General features: G+C 39.7%; 2 protein-coding genes across 4 annotated transcripts; both read right to left on the reverse strand.

Moving 5' to 3' along the window:
• Positions 1-3,764: 3,764 nt before the first annotated feature.
• On the reverse strand, positions 3,765-5,832 carry LOC148729375 (uncharacterized). Its single transcript, XM_088725626.1, has one exon. It carries the CDS (start codon positions 5,225-5,227, stop codon positions 3,878-3,880), a length of 1,350 nt encoding a protein of 449 aa, XP_088581752.1. The 5' UTR covers positions 5,228-5,832; the 3' UTR covers positions 3,765-3,877.
• A 2,243-nt stretch (positions 5,833-8,075) lies between these two features.
• On the reverse strand, positions 8,076-13,125 carry LOC111339363 (monocarboxylate transporter 4). 3 transcript variants are annotated; one of them, XM_022946011.2, is made up of 5 exons: positions 12,983-13,125; positions 10,693-10,950; positions 9,635-10,215; positions 9,028-9,391; positions 8,076-8,555 (listed from the first exon to the last, which is right to left on the reverse strand). In XM_022946011.2, exons 2-5 carry the CDS (start codon positions 10,922-10,924, stop codon positions 8,359-8,361), a joined length of 1,374 nt encoding a protein of 457 aa, XP_022801746.2. In that variant the 5' UTR covers positions 10,925-10,950; positions 12,983-13,125; the 3' UTR covers positions 8,076-8,358. The 3 variants fall into 3 exon arrangements, with proteins under 3 accessions (XP_022801746.2, XP_022801748.2, XP_022801747.2); XM_022946013.2 differs by having other exon boundaries at positions 10,693-10,925; positions 12,983-13,094; XM_022946012.2 differs by lacking the exon at positions 12,983-13,125 and having other exon boundaries at positions 10,693-12,912.
• Positions 13,126-14,683: the final 1,558 nt, after the last annotated feature.

Genomic DNA, 14,683 nt, shown 5'->3' on the forward strand with positions numbered 1-14,683 from the left:
AAATGGTGGAGGCATGCGAGCCGATAAGCATCGTCAGCTCTTTCTTTGGCTAGTTGGTATTGTCCAAGTCGAGTATATAGATCCGCTTGGGATTTATAGAATAGCATCAATGTAGCATTGGGCATGCTGTCCTTGAATTTGCAGATGTTTTCGAGGTGTTCTACGGCTTCTCTAATGTCACTGGATGGAATTGGTTTTTCTTGAGCCAGTGCGACGGTTGAACAGCTATCTAGGAATATTGTTGCAAGCTTGTAGTGAACATGCATTTGCCTTTTAATCTGAACTCTCAGGCGATAATCTTGTTTGCTGAAATAGATAGCTTTCACAAAGTAATATTTTGCTTTCTCCTCCGGCGTCTCGCGCACGCGCATTTCTTTCTGCATCCGGTGTTTGGTCCATGAGATCCAGCCAATCCAAACCGTAGGTGTGGTAGAGCTCAGATAAGTCCTCTGGAGAGTCATAATTTTGCAGTAGACATTCGCTGCGACGAAGACATTCCAAAATTAGGCCAAATTTTATGGTTCTGCGGTCTTTTTTCCTTCTCATGTGAGCCGCAAGTAAGTAGTAGGCTTTTGCCGCTATAATATTTGGATATAAAACTTGACTCTTAAGGTCAGATTGTATTACTAAAAAAAGCTATTTCTTAACTAGTTTCCGGTGGCCTTTATAAGAGAGGGGAGCTGCTTGCTCTATCTCCAAGACCGACAGCATGTCAACATTTTTTCTTTCTTCATAAAGGTGCATTGCCTTTGTGACGAGGCTGTCGTGTTCATCAAAGTTTCCGTTATCTTGACAAACCTCGACTTGTTCCAGGAGTAGCTCACTTAGGGGATCCTTTCCGCTAAGAACTCCCTTTACCTTGATCGGGGCCATCGGTAATTCAACTCTTGCAATAATCTTTTCACCAGAGTGAGCGTGTTCATTATTTTGGGCTTTGCGTACTAGGCAGTCCACTAGTCCAGTTGCTGTCTGGGTAAGGATTTTATCTGCTTCCTTTAGACCGCTGTCTGATATAACTTCGCCTTTAGTAGTAGTAGTAGTCTTTACTTAAAGAGGGTAGCACATAATAGTTAAAAACTAATAAACTTGTGACCCTCTACTATAAATAAATGAAAGTTACAATATTAAACTATAAACAACGTAATAGTTCTATATTAAAAATTGAACAAATAAATAAATACATAATAAAATTCAATACAAATTATGGTTATGAATAAGGCAAGTGAACTTAATCTTGTAAAAATTGCTTTCTCAAGGCGCACTTAAAAAAATTTACACTCGGCTGCTTCCTTATTTCACAATTTAAATTGTTCCAGTCCTGTATTGCAGACACTGCAAACGGGCTTCCTCCTTCAGTCTTTCTCTTGTATGTAGGCGTAATAAAATTCAAGCTGGCAAACCCGGTATTACGTGAATGCCGAGAGCTATTCAATTTCACGAGTCCATAAGATACTCTGGTACTGCGTGTTCAATTCTCCTATACAATATTGCACATTTCTTAATACGAGTTTCTGCGTAAAAAGGCAGCCATTTCAATTTGTTGAAAAGCACAACAGAAGAGGCGCGTGGTTATGCATCGAGTATAATCCTAGCTGCTCTCTCGAGACGTAAAAGGCGTAATAAACATTTATTCGTTACTTTGGATTGCCAAACAACGCTGCCATAAGTGAAAAGTGGCCTTATAGCAGAATCGTAATAGAGAATCCTTTGCCTTAAAGGGAGACAAGACTTAATCTTGTCATAGTTAATAGAGGGGTCTTCTCTATTAACTATGATCTTGTTCAATATACCAGTTCTTTGCGCTAATTTCTTACAAATTCTATCAACGTTATCGTTATAGTCGGTTTCTTTTTTACCATTCTCGCTCTGCAGCCCGTCTCTATTGTAGAAGAGATTACTGCTTACTTGTTCGGTGTTTAGCCGGCCGCATAGAACGACGCTACAGTCTCCGATCGTTACGTTCAAAGTGTTCATGTCCGTCTCAAATTTTGCTCGAGCGACAAGCGAAGCTTTAGGAAGAAACTTTGATGGCAAATCTTTTCCTTCGGGGGATGATGGCTGTTCATGTTTCGTGAGCTCTTTAGAGCGATCTTCAGCGTTGCCAGATTTAAACGCCATTTCTGTTTTGTTTCGTGGTTCGTCGTCGATGTAATTATGCCCGAAATGCTTTACTGATTTCTGAGCAATTTCTATCAGGAGTAACTCAGCCACAGAGCACGCGAGTTCCTCCTTCAAAGTGTTCAAAGACTGTTTTGATTTGTGTGCAAGCAAAGGTTTCGTAGAATTGTGGTCGACAAAGCAACTTTCATCGAAGGATTATGCGCAAAAAAGTCTTAATGGTTAATTATTCACGCGTGGTAGATGTAATTCACATGACAATAGGTTTATTGTATTCAAAAGGGAAACTCCCTTTGCATGTGTTTTGTTTGTTTTTTCTCCCTTCCTACATATTCCCCGGTAGCTCTATTCGGCTGTTGTGATCCGCTAAGTGAAACCCAAATCTTCTTGTAGAATTACTCGTTGACAAAGTTTCGTCAAGAGAATCCAAAGAATAATTTTTAAACAGAGTCATGTTTCTTTATTATTAAAGCATTACAATCACATTTTTCAACGTCTTTTTTATTTAAAGTGACAAATGACATACTTATTCATAATACGCTCAAAGTCTGATCTTTGCATATAAATTCTATCCAATAGGTTTACGTTCCTGTGAGGGGAAGTCCCTTGATATTAGGGACCTTAAGGAAACCACGTCGGCGACGGCAATGAGCGAGGACGTGGAAAAACGAAAGATCTAATTGGCAGAACAAAGCTCAGCGCGTGCGTTTTAAAACTTAGTACATTTCTTAGCCGTACATTGTAAGGCAACGACGCGCAATCACCAAAATTCGCGTTGTCTGCGAACCGAAACTGCGAAGGAAAATTATTTAATTTCCATTTCGAACTGAACGCTACTTTTATACGTAATCCTGAGGCTGGGGTGTGGCGCCGTATGAGACGGTAAACACATGCAGCCATTTTCCAAATTCTAATTGAAAGTAGTAATTAATTTTTTTAATCGACGTCTTCCTTGGCGGAGCCGTCCTGATCGACTGCTTAAGGTCCCTATTTTATCCGTAGCGACGCTTGCAGAGGGTAGCACTCTAAGCACTCTTGAGATAATCCTTTAAGACAAGGTAATTCTCTCACACCGTTTGTGCGGCAAAAACGGCTAGCTGCAGTTTTAACGCAAAGTGATATATTGACCTTGGCGACTGTCAGTCACTAACGTCTGCCAACCGCGTAGACTGCAAGATAGAGGCTTAGTATTTCCATCGTCTACTTTCCTTTTCTGGCAAAAATTCGTCACGTGAGTCATCAGGTATTACATCATTACATCATTTGTACTTGCCTTTGCTGTAGAACGAGATCCTTTAACCTCATAGGAATGAGTGATGAACTATTTTACCAATTGAAAATTTATATCACTTAGTTCAGGAAATTGAATGACAAGATAAGTTGATTTTAGATTTAGTCGGCTCAGGAAGGCTTTTTGAGCAAAATAAAAGGGTTCCTCATCATTCACGAATCGAGGAATCATCATGTACTCATCTACCTGCGGTTTTAGAGAGAAGGCGAAGAAACTGACTCTTGGGATACAAACGAAATGACTTGAATGATTGGTTTGGAGGAATTATTGTGGAAAAGTAAATGAGAGGAAAAGGAAAGAAAATTAAGAAAAATCACCACGAAGGACACCTTAGTAGACACCTTTTGTTCCTAAATAATAGTTTTGAGCATTTTTAATTTATTTATTAATTCATTTCTTTATTTTGTGACGTTAACCTTCAGTGCTATATTTCTTTCTGCATGAACTTTTTTCCTTTGTTGCCAAGCTCTATTCACTACAGCAGGTTTCACTACTATACTGCTCGGGTTCTCTAGAAACAGCCAGCTTCAATTTTTCAAGATTATCGTCAAGAAACTTGATACGTGGTTGTATAGGGTCTGATTCAGTGTTAAAATTATTGGAGGAAGCTAGAATAAAAGCCTCCTCAGCTCTCTCCTTTGCAAGTTGGAGAAATCCTTGGCGATAAAACTGATCCGATCGCTTTTTCAAGAGCTGTATCCTTGTGCCCGTGGGGACACTTACACCAAGGTTTTGCTGAATGATATTGAGGTGTTCTTCAGCTTCTTTTATATCACTTGAGGGAATGGCTTTCACTCGGGTTCGCGCTGCTGTTGAAACGCAGTCTAGGAGTAATGTTGCAAGACCGAGACGAATGTGCCTTTGCCTTTTGAGTTGAACCCTAGGTCGGTGATCTTCTTGGCTGTAAGAGATAGCTTGCTCAAAATAATATCTCGCATTTTCTCGGGCGGTTGTTCTCGCTGGCGCATTCCGCTGGTCATCCGGTATCAGGCTCATTCGATCCAGCCAAAGGCGACCGTAATTTTGGTAGAGTTCAGCCCAATCCTCTGGCGAGTGGTGGTTTTGCAACAAAATCTCGCTGCGTTTAAGGCATTCAAAGAGCCATTGTAACTTCACAGGCTTCCTTTTTCTTCTGTCAGCCACATATAAAAAGTAGGCTCTTGCTATCAGAATGTTCGAATTAGGCGCGTGACACGTCTTGTTTTTGTGTGATTGTATCAGTGAAGTAAATATAGACTTGCTCTTTTTAGACTCTCTCTGATAAGAAAAGGCCACTCCTCGCTCTAGTTTTAAGGCCAACTCCATGTCTGGTTTATTTTCGGTGGAACAGAGTTGAAGCAACGATCTGGCTAAGTACTCGTGTTCGCTAAAGTGCCCATTGTCCTGCAAAATCTCAAGTTTTTCCATGATTATCTCGCATTGTGGTCCGTTGAGGAACCCTTGCTTCTTGATTAAGGGCATTGGTCGCTCAATACTGGACAAGATAGTTCCATCTGAGTCTATTGTTCTGCTATGGGCTTTTTCTTCAATGGAAACCCTTTCTTGGTCACAGCAGTAATCGTTGTTTACTTGTTTTGTGCTCGACTGACCGATCAAAACGGCGCTGTAGCTTGAGACCACCAACTTTAAAGTATCTGTATGATCGTCAGATCTTGTTTCAAAGGTAATCGAGGCTGAATCATTAAAGGGAAACCTAGATAACGAGCCATTCAAGTCGTTGCAAGTTTCCTGACCATAGTTTGTGCGCTCTTCTGAAATTTCTCTTGCGGCGCTAGAAACGCCATCGCTAACCGGCGTATTTCTTGCATGGTTGTCCATGTCTGTTCAAGAGTAAAAGTTCCTCGTTTTTTAGCGTTGTTTCCTCTAACTGGGTATTTTGAACTAGTGTAATTCAAATGCGGACTGGAATTACCTCCTACCGCAAGGCGATAGCTCTGTACGGCTATTGTGATCCGCTTATTGAAACCCAGAGATTCTTGTAGATGTACTCGTTAAGGAAGTTTTCGTCGAGAGAACCCATGAGTGAATTTTGAAAAGAGCCGTGTTTTCTTTGTTATCAAACCTCAACATTACATTGGCTTGCGTTTTCTAATTTCGAGAGACGGATGACAAATTTATTCATCTTACCTGTAAATCTGATATTTGCATATAAATTCTAACCAATAGGTATACGCTTCTGCTGGGGGAAGTCCCTTAATTATCTGTCCATAACCACGCATTACGTCAGTTATAAATGGCTGAGTTTGTAGAGAGTAGCACCGTTAAGGAAAATAGCAATCCCTCAAGTCAAGATAACTACTGTATGTCCATCCGTATAGCGTTTCTCGGCAGATAACGCTGCCAGAGTGTTTAAGTTCTTTAATAGCAACCTGCTTGAATTTGTAAGCATCTTGCTCAGAAATCCAATCATTTCAGTCAGAGGGTTTAATTCGGATTCATATAAATCAAGGGAATCCAGACTTGAGCCCTCTCGGCTGTTTCTATGATCGGGTGGTGTAATCGCTGATCATAAAACTGCTGTAATGGTATTTTAAGAGCTGTATCCCTGTACGCTGTGTTATATATTGCTCTTCTTTTGAGGCATAAAAGCTATAGCAGGTTTCAGTACTTTCATCTTCTATTTAGGGTTACAATGAAATATATGAAGTTCATATATTTTGTACCGCGGTATTAGATACATATGATGCACGATCCTCGCAGTAGATAGCGCTATTTAAGCAATAGCGAAAATCAGACCTGAAAAAAATCAGGCCTGTACGGGATTCGAACCACTGACCTCTGCGATACTAGTGCAGCGCTCTACCAATTGAGCTAACAAGCCAACTGGGAGCAGGCCGTTAAGTTGATTCGTAATAAACCCGTGAAAGTGATAAATGAGATACAATGAAATATATGAAGTTCATATATTTTGTACTGCGGTATTAGATACATAAAGCTATTAGATAAATAGCGCTATCTACTGCGAGGATCGTGCATCATATGTATCTAATACCGCAGTACAAAATATATGAACTTCATATATTTCATTGTATCTCATTTATCACTTTCACGGGTTTATTACGAATCAACTTAACGGCCTGCTCCCAGTTGGCTTGTTAGCTCAATTGGTAGAGCGCTGCGCTAGTATCGCAGAGGTCAGTGGTTCGAATCCCGTACAGGCCTGATTTTTTTCAGGTCTGATTTTCGCTATTGCTTAAATAGCGCTATCTACTGCGAGGATCGTGCATCATACGCAAATTTCTTTGTTATCATGCTAACTAGATACAGGTCTCTGTCACAACAGTGTCACCCTTAGCCTCACTCCTGTTCAAATGCTTGGCCACCAAGCCCACAACTATAAAAGGGACTATTCCTGTGATGTTAGTTTAGAGAATTTGGTTTTGGATCACCTGATAATCCCCTGATTAACTTTTTTCTTATTCTCATTACTAGTCTGCTTGATGTTGTATTGATATAATAGGGAGAAATTCTGTCTTGGTCACTCATGAGAGTTCAAGGGTTAATATTTGGGGCGATACTTTTGGGAGAAATTCAATTCTTATCACTCTTGAGGGGTTGAACATGCTTTTGAACTCTCACGGTGAGCCAGTCTTGTTACATCGCGAGAAAGACACCACTGATCACACAACCCCCCAAGAGTGATATTGATATTTTTAAGCGGAAACTTTTGAACAATATGTTCTATATGTAGTAAAATTGGATATACTTTGAATGATTTTAAATACATTTGATTTTAATTAAATTACAGTAAATAAGTTAGTTAACATTGTGACCGAAAAGCCCTATTGAAGGGAGTCAGTATGTATGTATGTATGTATGTAAATGGTGTTAATACTTATATCCCAAGTTGTCAAACTGCCACTGTGAAAACTTGTATATAACATTATGGACATTTTTTAAGGCTCTCATCCATTTGAAGGCTGGTGCCCAGGAAAAGATAGTTTGAGGCCCTCAGAAAAAAAAAAAAAAAAAAAAAAAATATACAAATTATTGAAGCAATCACAAGCCTCTGGAAAAAGTGAAGTATTAACTAGAAATTGTACGTAATGCAAGAGTTATTAAAACTTTCTGAAGGGATGTGACTGTAATACGATACTCATGCTCAACAAGGAAAAAACGTGTCAGTTGTCGATAACGTCTGGCAAAAATCCATTCAGAGCATCAATATATCTGGTAATTAGTCTTCGTTGTTTTCGTTTCAAGATGTAATAGCCCAGTATAATCAATATAGCTATGGAAGTCGCATGATTATACAAACCATGGGTTAGGAACACTCCCTTCCTTTTGGTTTACTGTCTATAATTGGCTGTTTGGAGGACTTGCAACTAAGTAATCCTCTGAAAAAATACGGTGTTTGAAATTATCTTGCTGAAATCTGTGCATGCATGGGAAGGTGATCTTTCTTTGCTTTGTTTGTCTTTTTCTTTTCCTTATTTGATTAAAGTCAATGCTTGAAAGGACAACGCTGAACAAAAATAACAAAGTGCTTTACTCTAACTGTCTCCCAAATTTCTTCTGCCGGCCTCCCCACTGGTAATATCTCAAACCCTGACCAGCATAAAAAAATGAGATGGCACATGTAACATGAACATGCAACTCTCGTTTAGCAGAACGGAACTCACCGGACTCGCAAAGCGAGTCGGGAGAAGTCAGAAATACAAGCAGATGACTTTGCTTTTAATTTATTATGCGAGAGCAGCGAGGAAGAGAATTTGACGAGGCCGAATAAACAAGTATACAGGTAGTTTAAGACAAAACTCAGAGTTTCAGGAAATACACAAAGAATTCTTCAGGTACTTGTGATTTTGTCTGTGAGTAAAACAGCTCAATGGATGGAGAATATCCAATTAAAACCTTGAACTGATATTCATTACCGATTATCAGAACTGAACATTTGTGCTAATTATGTCTATTTGTTTTAAAACGCAAAAATTCATTTTTATACAACTTTACAAAACAGTTATCTTTTCTACAACAAGAAGTTCCATAAATATAGATTTCTCTGAGGAAGCTTGGGTTTTCTCCTGTGAGAGTTCTTTCCTTCTGAGGCAATTGTATACGATTAGAATTAATACTCCTAAAATCTTGATTCCACCCGCGAAAAAGAACGTGGCGTGATAGTCGTTGGTCTTGTCGGCTATCAAACCTGAAAATGACAGGGTTAATGGGGGTTAATGACCAGTTAAGTGAATATACCACTTTCATAAATGGCTGCCGGATTAATATTCTTTTGTTTAAATTTGAATTAGCCCTTCTGGCCTCGCTTGAGATAATGTACTCTTTTGAATTTTGTACTGGAGAACGAGGCCAGAAGGGCTAATTTAAATTTCAACAAAAGAATATTAATCCAGCAGCCATTTAAGAAAGTGGTCTACAGGTAGACTCCTTCATGGTTTTAACTTCTTTTATAATTTATTTCCTAACTACGATAAATAAAAAAGATAATGATGGATGAACAGAGATTTTTTTCCTTCGCCTCGTGCTCAATCTAACGCGCCTCCTCGCCTCAATTATATGACGGAAACAAAAATTGAACGAAGGAGAGGAAATGGCTTTGGATAGACTAGGAGTATTATTAGCAATCTTTCTGAAAGGTTTGTGATATCTTGGCGACTCACCTCCAATTGCTGGGCCACATAAAAGGGCAATACTTATGCACAGCTGGAAAAATCCGTATCCCTGAGCTTTTTGTTGGATCGTCAGGATATTCAAAGCACCAAGAATCATCCCAATGGCCAGAAGGCCATCTCCAAGACCATGAAGAATGGATAAACAGAAAAGCCACACCAAGTTGGTCGCCAGGGGAAACAACATGGCACCAATTCCACCCATTATTGCTGATACTTGGAACACTCTCTGAGGACCAAACATGTCACAGAGCTTTGAACCAGGTATTCTGGCTAGAAGAGAAGCAGCTCCAATACTCGAGTATAGCCAGCTGACCGAGTCTTCGGAGATTCCAAGGCTCTCACAAAACTTTCCCTATTAGGTGGAAGTTTAAAAAAAAATGTTGACTTATTCTTGGCATTTAAATTTGCAATAACCCTGCATAAGCCGGTGCCAATCGAAACATGATCTTTTTGATCATCCAAAAGGTAGGCTTGAGCGTTTTAAAAGGCTAAGTTTCAATATTTGCTTGATGTTTTTTAGTGAGCCAAAAGAAATTTTGCACTTTTCTGAGTGAAAGTACCGAAAGCAAAAATGAAATTCACCTATACAACTTACTAGATGAATTGTAGGTATGTGTTGACCAATGTAGGTAACGGATGTTGAAACAGTGAAGACTACAAATGTGGCGTTTCTCCACATAGAAAAATCCAGAATCTTGCTCTTAGGAGTCTGGGGGCTACTCCTTGCAGCCGCCTTTTCAGATTCATCAATGGCAACTCTAGGATCTAAGACCCAGCTGAGGAAGAAAACGACGATCACCGTGCAACCGAGTCCTCTGAAAGCTCCTCTCCAACCAAATGCATCTTTTAGTGCTTGAGTTACGGGACCCATGACTAGCAACGTTGCTCCTGTGCTCACGGTAACCAGTCCAATGGCCAAGGAACGGCGTTTAACGAAATACTTTGGTACGATGACATAACATGAGATGTAAACTAGACACGAACCAAATCCGTACATCCCTCCATACGTCAAAAACAATAGATATAGATCAGGGACCAGTGACGTCAGGAGAAGGCCTCCTACACATAGAAGCGCACCAGATATCACCACTGCCCGTGCATTGAAGCGGTCTATTAGCCTTCCTGCCACAGGACCAAAGAGACCACTAGCGGCGATTGCTGATGAACCCACCCATGCTAGACAGAGAAAATAGAAATGTAATCGTTACTATCAGTTGTGTCATGTTGATACAGAACTGACTCAGTGGATAGCCCTTGACAGCTAAGAAAGGAAAGGGGGAGAACATATTGTATTCCGTGTATTTCATACAGATTCCTTTCAGATATGCCTTCGGAAGTGATGCTACCGGTTTAAATATGTACCATGACAGAAGCACTTTAACTTAACATTCGGGTAAATGGACAAGTACGTATGAGCATACGCTGATCATCACTGGACATAGTCTCTGGAGCAATATCGTCAACAGCGCTCAGGGACAGGTATGAGCATGCGCTGATCATCACTGAACATAGTCTATAGAGCAATATATGTAGTCAAAAGCGCTCCTATACTCCAAAGACCCGACTTACATTCCGTTGTTTGACCTTCAGATCAACACCGATATAGAAAAAAAAATTAAAAAAAAAAATTAAAAAAAAATTAATCACACTTACCAGTAACGGATTTCCCCTTTTTGAACTCATCAAGAAGTGATGAAAACAGAATACCGTATGAGTACGACGAACCAAGCACAATAATGTTACAAATGATCCCAGCGAGACACACGATCCAAGACCAGTAAGTATCAGCCTGCCGTAATTTTGTTTCTCCTGACTCCTCAGTCCTTACATCGTGCTCGTCTTCCTCGAGATGGAGATTCTCCTCGGAGACTGGACCCTCTAACATGCTGGTGCCGGTTTGAGAAGGGGCAGCTTTTAATACAAAACAACACGATACACTTTTGTGGGTAGGAGGTGTAACCAGCGGGGAGGGAGGGGGTTGAAATAGCAAGACAGTGGAAGCTACAGTCCACTCAGCTCGCTCTTCCGCATAATTTTGCTATCTAGGCGATGGCGGGAGGAGATGAAGGTAATTGGTACATGATGTGCCTTACGACTAATACTCATTGTAAAAAGTAGTGATGTGACAAATGTAATTGAATTCCAGCATTGCACACTCATTATGTAGATGTAACTTGTTGACTATTTTCGGTGCTTTTGATGACAAAATAAAAAAAAACCATTTCGACCATACATCATTGATAATGCAAAACCGGCTTATTAAGTAGTTTCAGAAATGTTCGAAACATAAAATCTCTGAGGTTACTGTCAAAAAAATCTGATCAAATTTTTTTCAAGATTTGGGTTTTTGCTCTTTAGATAGAGAAATCATTTCACTTAAATTTTTCGAACGGAAAAATACAAAGAATAAACACCAGATACGGCTGGAAGAATGTTTTGGGGTAACTGAGCTAGTACTTAGCGAAAGGTGTTATAATCCTAACTTTTCTTGCAGAGCGTTGGCGTTTTTCGCAGGCTTTCGTTTGGAATCCTGATTTGCATAATTTTTAACATTGCACACTGCAACGCACAAAAGAAGGAGATTTTTGTAACATCTCCCAAAGCGCTGATTAATAAAAATCTTCATAAAACGTTCAAAGAGAGAAAAGTCGCTTTGGGGAAGCCTAAGGGAAAGCCAGGATGAAAGAAATCGATGGAAGAAGATTTTGACAAAGGAAAAAAGTCTGACCTTGCTGTTTAGTCTCTTCGATGAATTTTTTGGACTTCGTTTATTCCATTCGTTTTACTCGGTTAAAGTGGCGAAATGGCCTTTTCCACGAATTTAAATGGACTTCTTTGTCACGAGATTCGCCAAGAAGTTCAATGTTGTCTTTCATTGGTCGACGGCATGACTGCATTAGGTGCGAAAACTGTGAATTTCTCCAGAGCCGAAAACTCGAGGTTGGCCACGTGGCTTACCTCTGCAAATTAACAGGGTACGTAGTTTTGTCGTATTTTGATGAAACTTGACCTGAATATTCTGGAGATATCAACGCATCAAAATTCGAAATATTTTTCCGTGAATTCCCGGCGCTAAACTACAATCGAAATTTTTTCTATTGTCCAACTTCAAACTCGATTTTCTCAGGAACTAATTAGTATAATCTTTTGTTAGCCTATTATCTGCTAACTGATATTGTCCAGCTTGTTTGGCGTAACACTGTCAGTTTTTTTCTCTAAAGGCGTGCGCGTGTCTACCAAGGAAAACAAAAATTGTTGTTTCCAGAATTTATTTATAGTTTTCAAGGTTTGTTGGTTTCTTGGGCGATTTTTGCGAAGGTCGCCCAACTTTCGTTGACAGAAATCTTAGAAGAATCGTGTGGTCTCGCGGTTCCCGCATGCGCAAGATTTCACCCACCGGTGATTTTGCCAACAAGATACTGGTGACGTAACTACTAACATTGGAGACTACACAAAGGTCAACAGAGGTAATCGATCTGTTTTTTCAGGCCTAGTTCTTTTTTTCAATATCCAACGAGAGATACGACAAAATTTCGCCAGAAGAGGTAAATGAAACGATGCAAGTATTTAAAGGATTAAAGCCTTCGTGAGGAGACTCTTCTGGAAACAAAACGAAATAAATCCATTAGTTTATTTATCATCGATGATGCAGTTGTAGTTTCCGGTCACCACCACAGCTTGAAAAGAGGTTCAAAATTTAAGGTGGCAAGTAAAAGAGCATTGTTTAGTTGCTGCTTTCGTTTTGTGAAATGTTTTCGAAATCTGTTGAAGGCTTTGATGTACTTTCGAGCGCCCAGACGGCGAGACTAAAGCTCCGTTTCTTGATTCATTCGACTCTAACTCTCATATATATATACGCTATTGTAATTACACATTCATAGTCAATTTTATGATCAGTGGAAAACAAAAATTGCATTTCTAACGTAAAGGAAACAACCCTCACCTGATTTGTATGGGATTGGTGCCTGCCTTTAGATTACGCAGAAGTAGAAAAAAATAGTACTGCTATTGCACGGTCACACTACAACTTGTTATTGATCCCAATTCTATCTTAAAATGTGATTTGTGGTTTTCGTGAACAGTGACATTGATATGTTGGAATTGACTTAGGTATAAGTTGATAGTTTACAGAGGTCACGTCGTCTCGTCTTACCTTTCCGGCTAGGGAATCTGGGAAACGCTCTCGGGTGAAGAGAGGGGTTTAGTCTAGACACCCGCAGGCCCCCAACATTAATGAATCATACTTTCACCATGCTGGCAATGGTCGAGTTAGCGCTGATTCCCTACTGTAAATTGCTTAGTGTTTAGGGTTATCCTAAGCAATACAATAGAGTATATGATTTCCAATATCACGACAAGCCACGGAAGATACAGAGTTGGGCAAAAAATGTTTCAGTGAGTAAAAGAAATAATAATTTAAAGCTTTTTATGATGTCTCTCGAAACGTTCGTCATTTATTTGTGGCTGTCGCCGTATCGCTTGTGATCCGCCGTAGGGTGTATTGTTACATGAACAAGGTTCTTCTGCGCTGCTCCCAGCAGTAAAAAAAAGGTAATATATAGGCTCCTTCTCTGCTAGTAAGGCTCTCTGATTCACTCTGGGGCACTCCATAGGAGCTCTTTCATTCCCTGATGGCCGGATGTTTTTTTACCTCGTTGTAGATGTTGACCATGCAGCAGATTTTAGCAACAATCAAGACGTAAGGAGAAACATTGATCACCGGACTTGACAATCATTACTTGGGTATAAATTCCAGCTTCGATGTTTTCACGAGCGCCTGGATAGATGAAGGGCCAACAAAGCAGGCCCGGGTTCGGTCTTTAATTACCTTTTCGCCTTCCCAACTGTGCGAACTGTTTGTTAATAAAGAACAGATTTAATACAAGATGTGCACTTGCCTATAGAAGACTCACCACACCTGTACAAGCGCAAAACCATCTTTTACTCATAATCATTGCGCAACGATTTATTTAATGTTCGACTGGCCTCTGTCATACTTTAACATATATCTAACAATTATTCCACGAACGTGCGTTGGATATGAGATGATAGATAGCCAACGAGGCGCGTAGCGCCGAGTTGGCTATAATCATTTCATATCCAACAAGAGCGAGTGGAATAATTGTTTTATTAAAAAGGTTTTATTGTTTTATTAAATTTTACTAAATTTTTAGCACCCTTTTAATTTTAAGCTGACGCGTACGCTTACCATATTTGTAGATTATGGTATATTGGCTCATATACCATAATGGTTAAGCCAATAAAAAGTCTTGAATTGCAGTATCCAATGATCCAGTTTTTAATAATTCCGGTTATTCTAGGAAAAATAGAGAAAACGAGTGAAACGTCACACGTCAAGAGCCAATCGAAAACTCACAACTTTTTTCTTTCCTTGGATGCATCGTATCATTATTTGTTTCTGATCTGACTTATCATTTAGATATAAAATCCAGAAAGGTTGAAGAGTCTTCCAGATGATCAATCCCTCTTTATCTACTACTTGTTCGCCTTTCCCGCGGATTGCTCGAGTTTTAAAATAAATATTCTATTGAAGGGAATCGGGACTTTCTCAGGACTTTTATTTCGATTTTATAAAGGCTTCAGAGTTTCCAGATTCAAATGTGCCGCGACATGTTTGAAGACG

The sequence above is a fragment of the Stylophora pistillata genome, chromosome 6, assembly GCF_964205215.1.
Source record: "Stylophora pistillata chromosome 6, jaStyPist1.2, whole genome shotgun sequence".
Lineage (NCBI taxonomy): Eukaryota > Metazoa > Cnidaria > Anthozoa > Scleractinia > Pocilloporidae > Stylophora > Stylophora pistillata.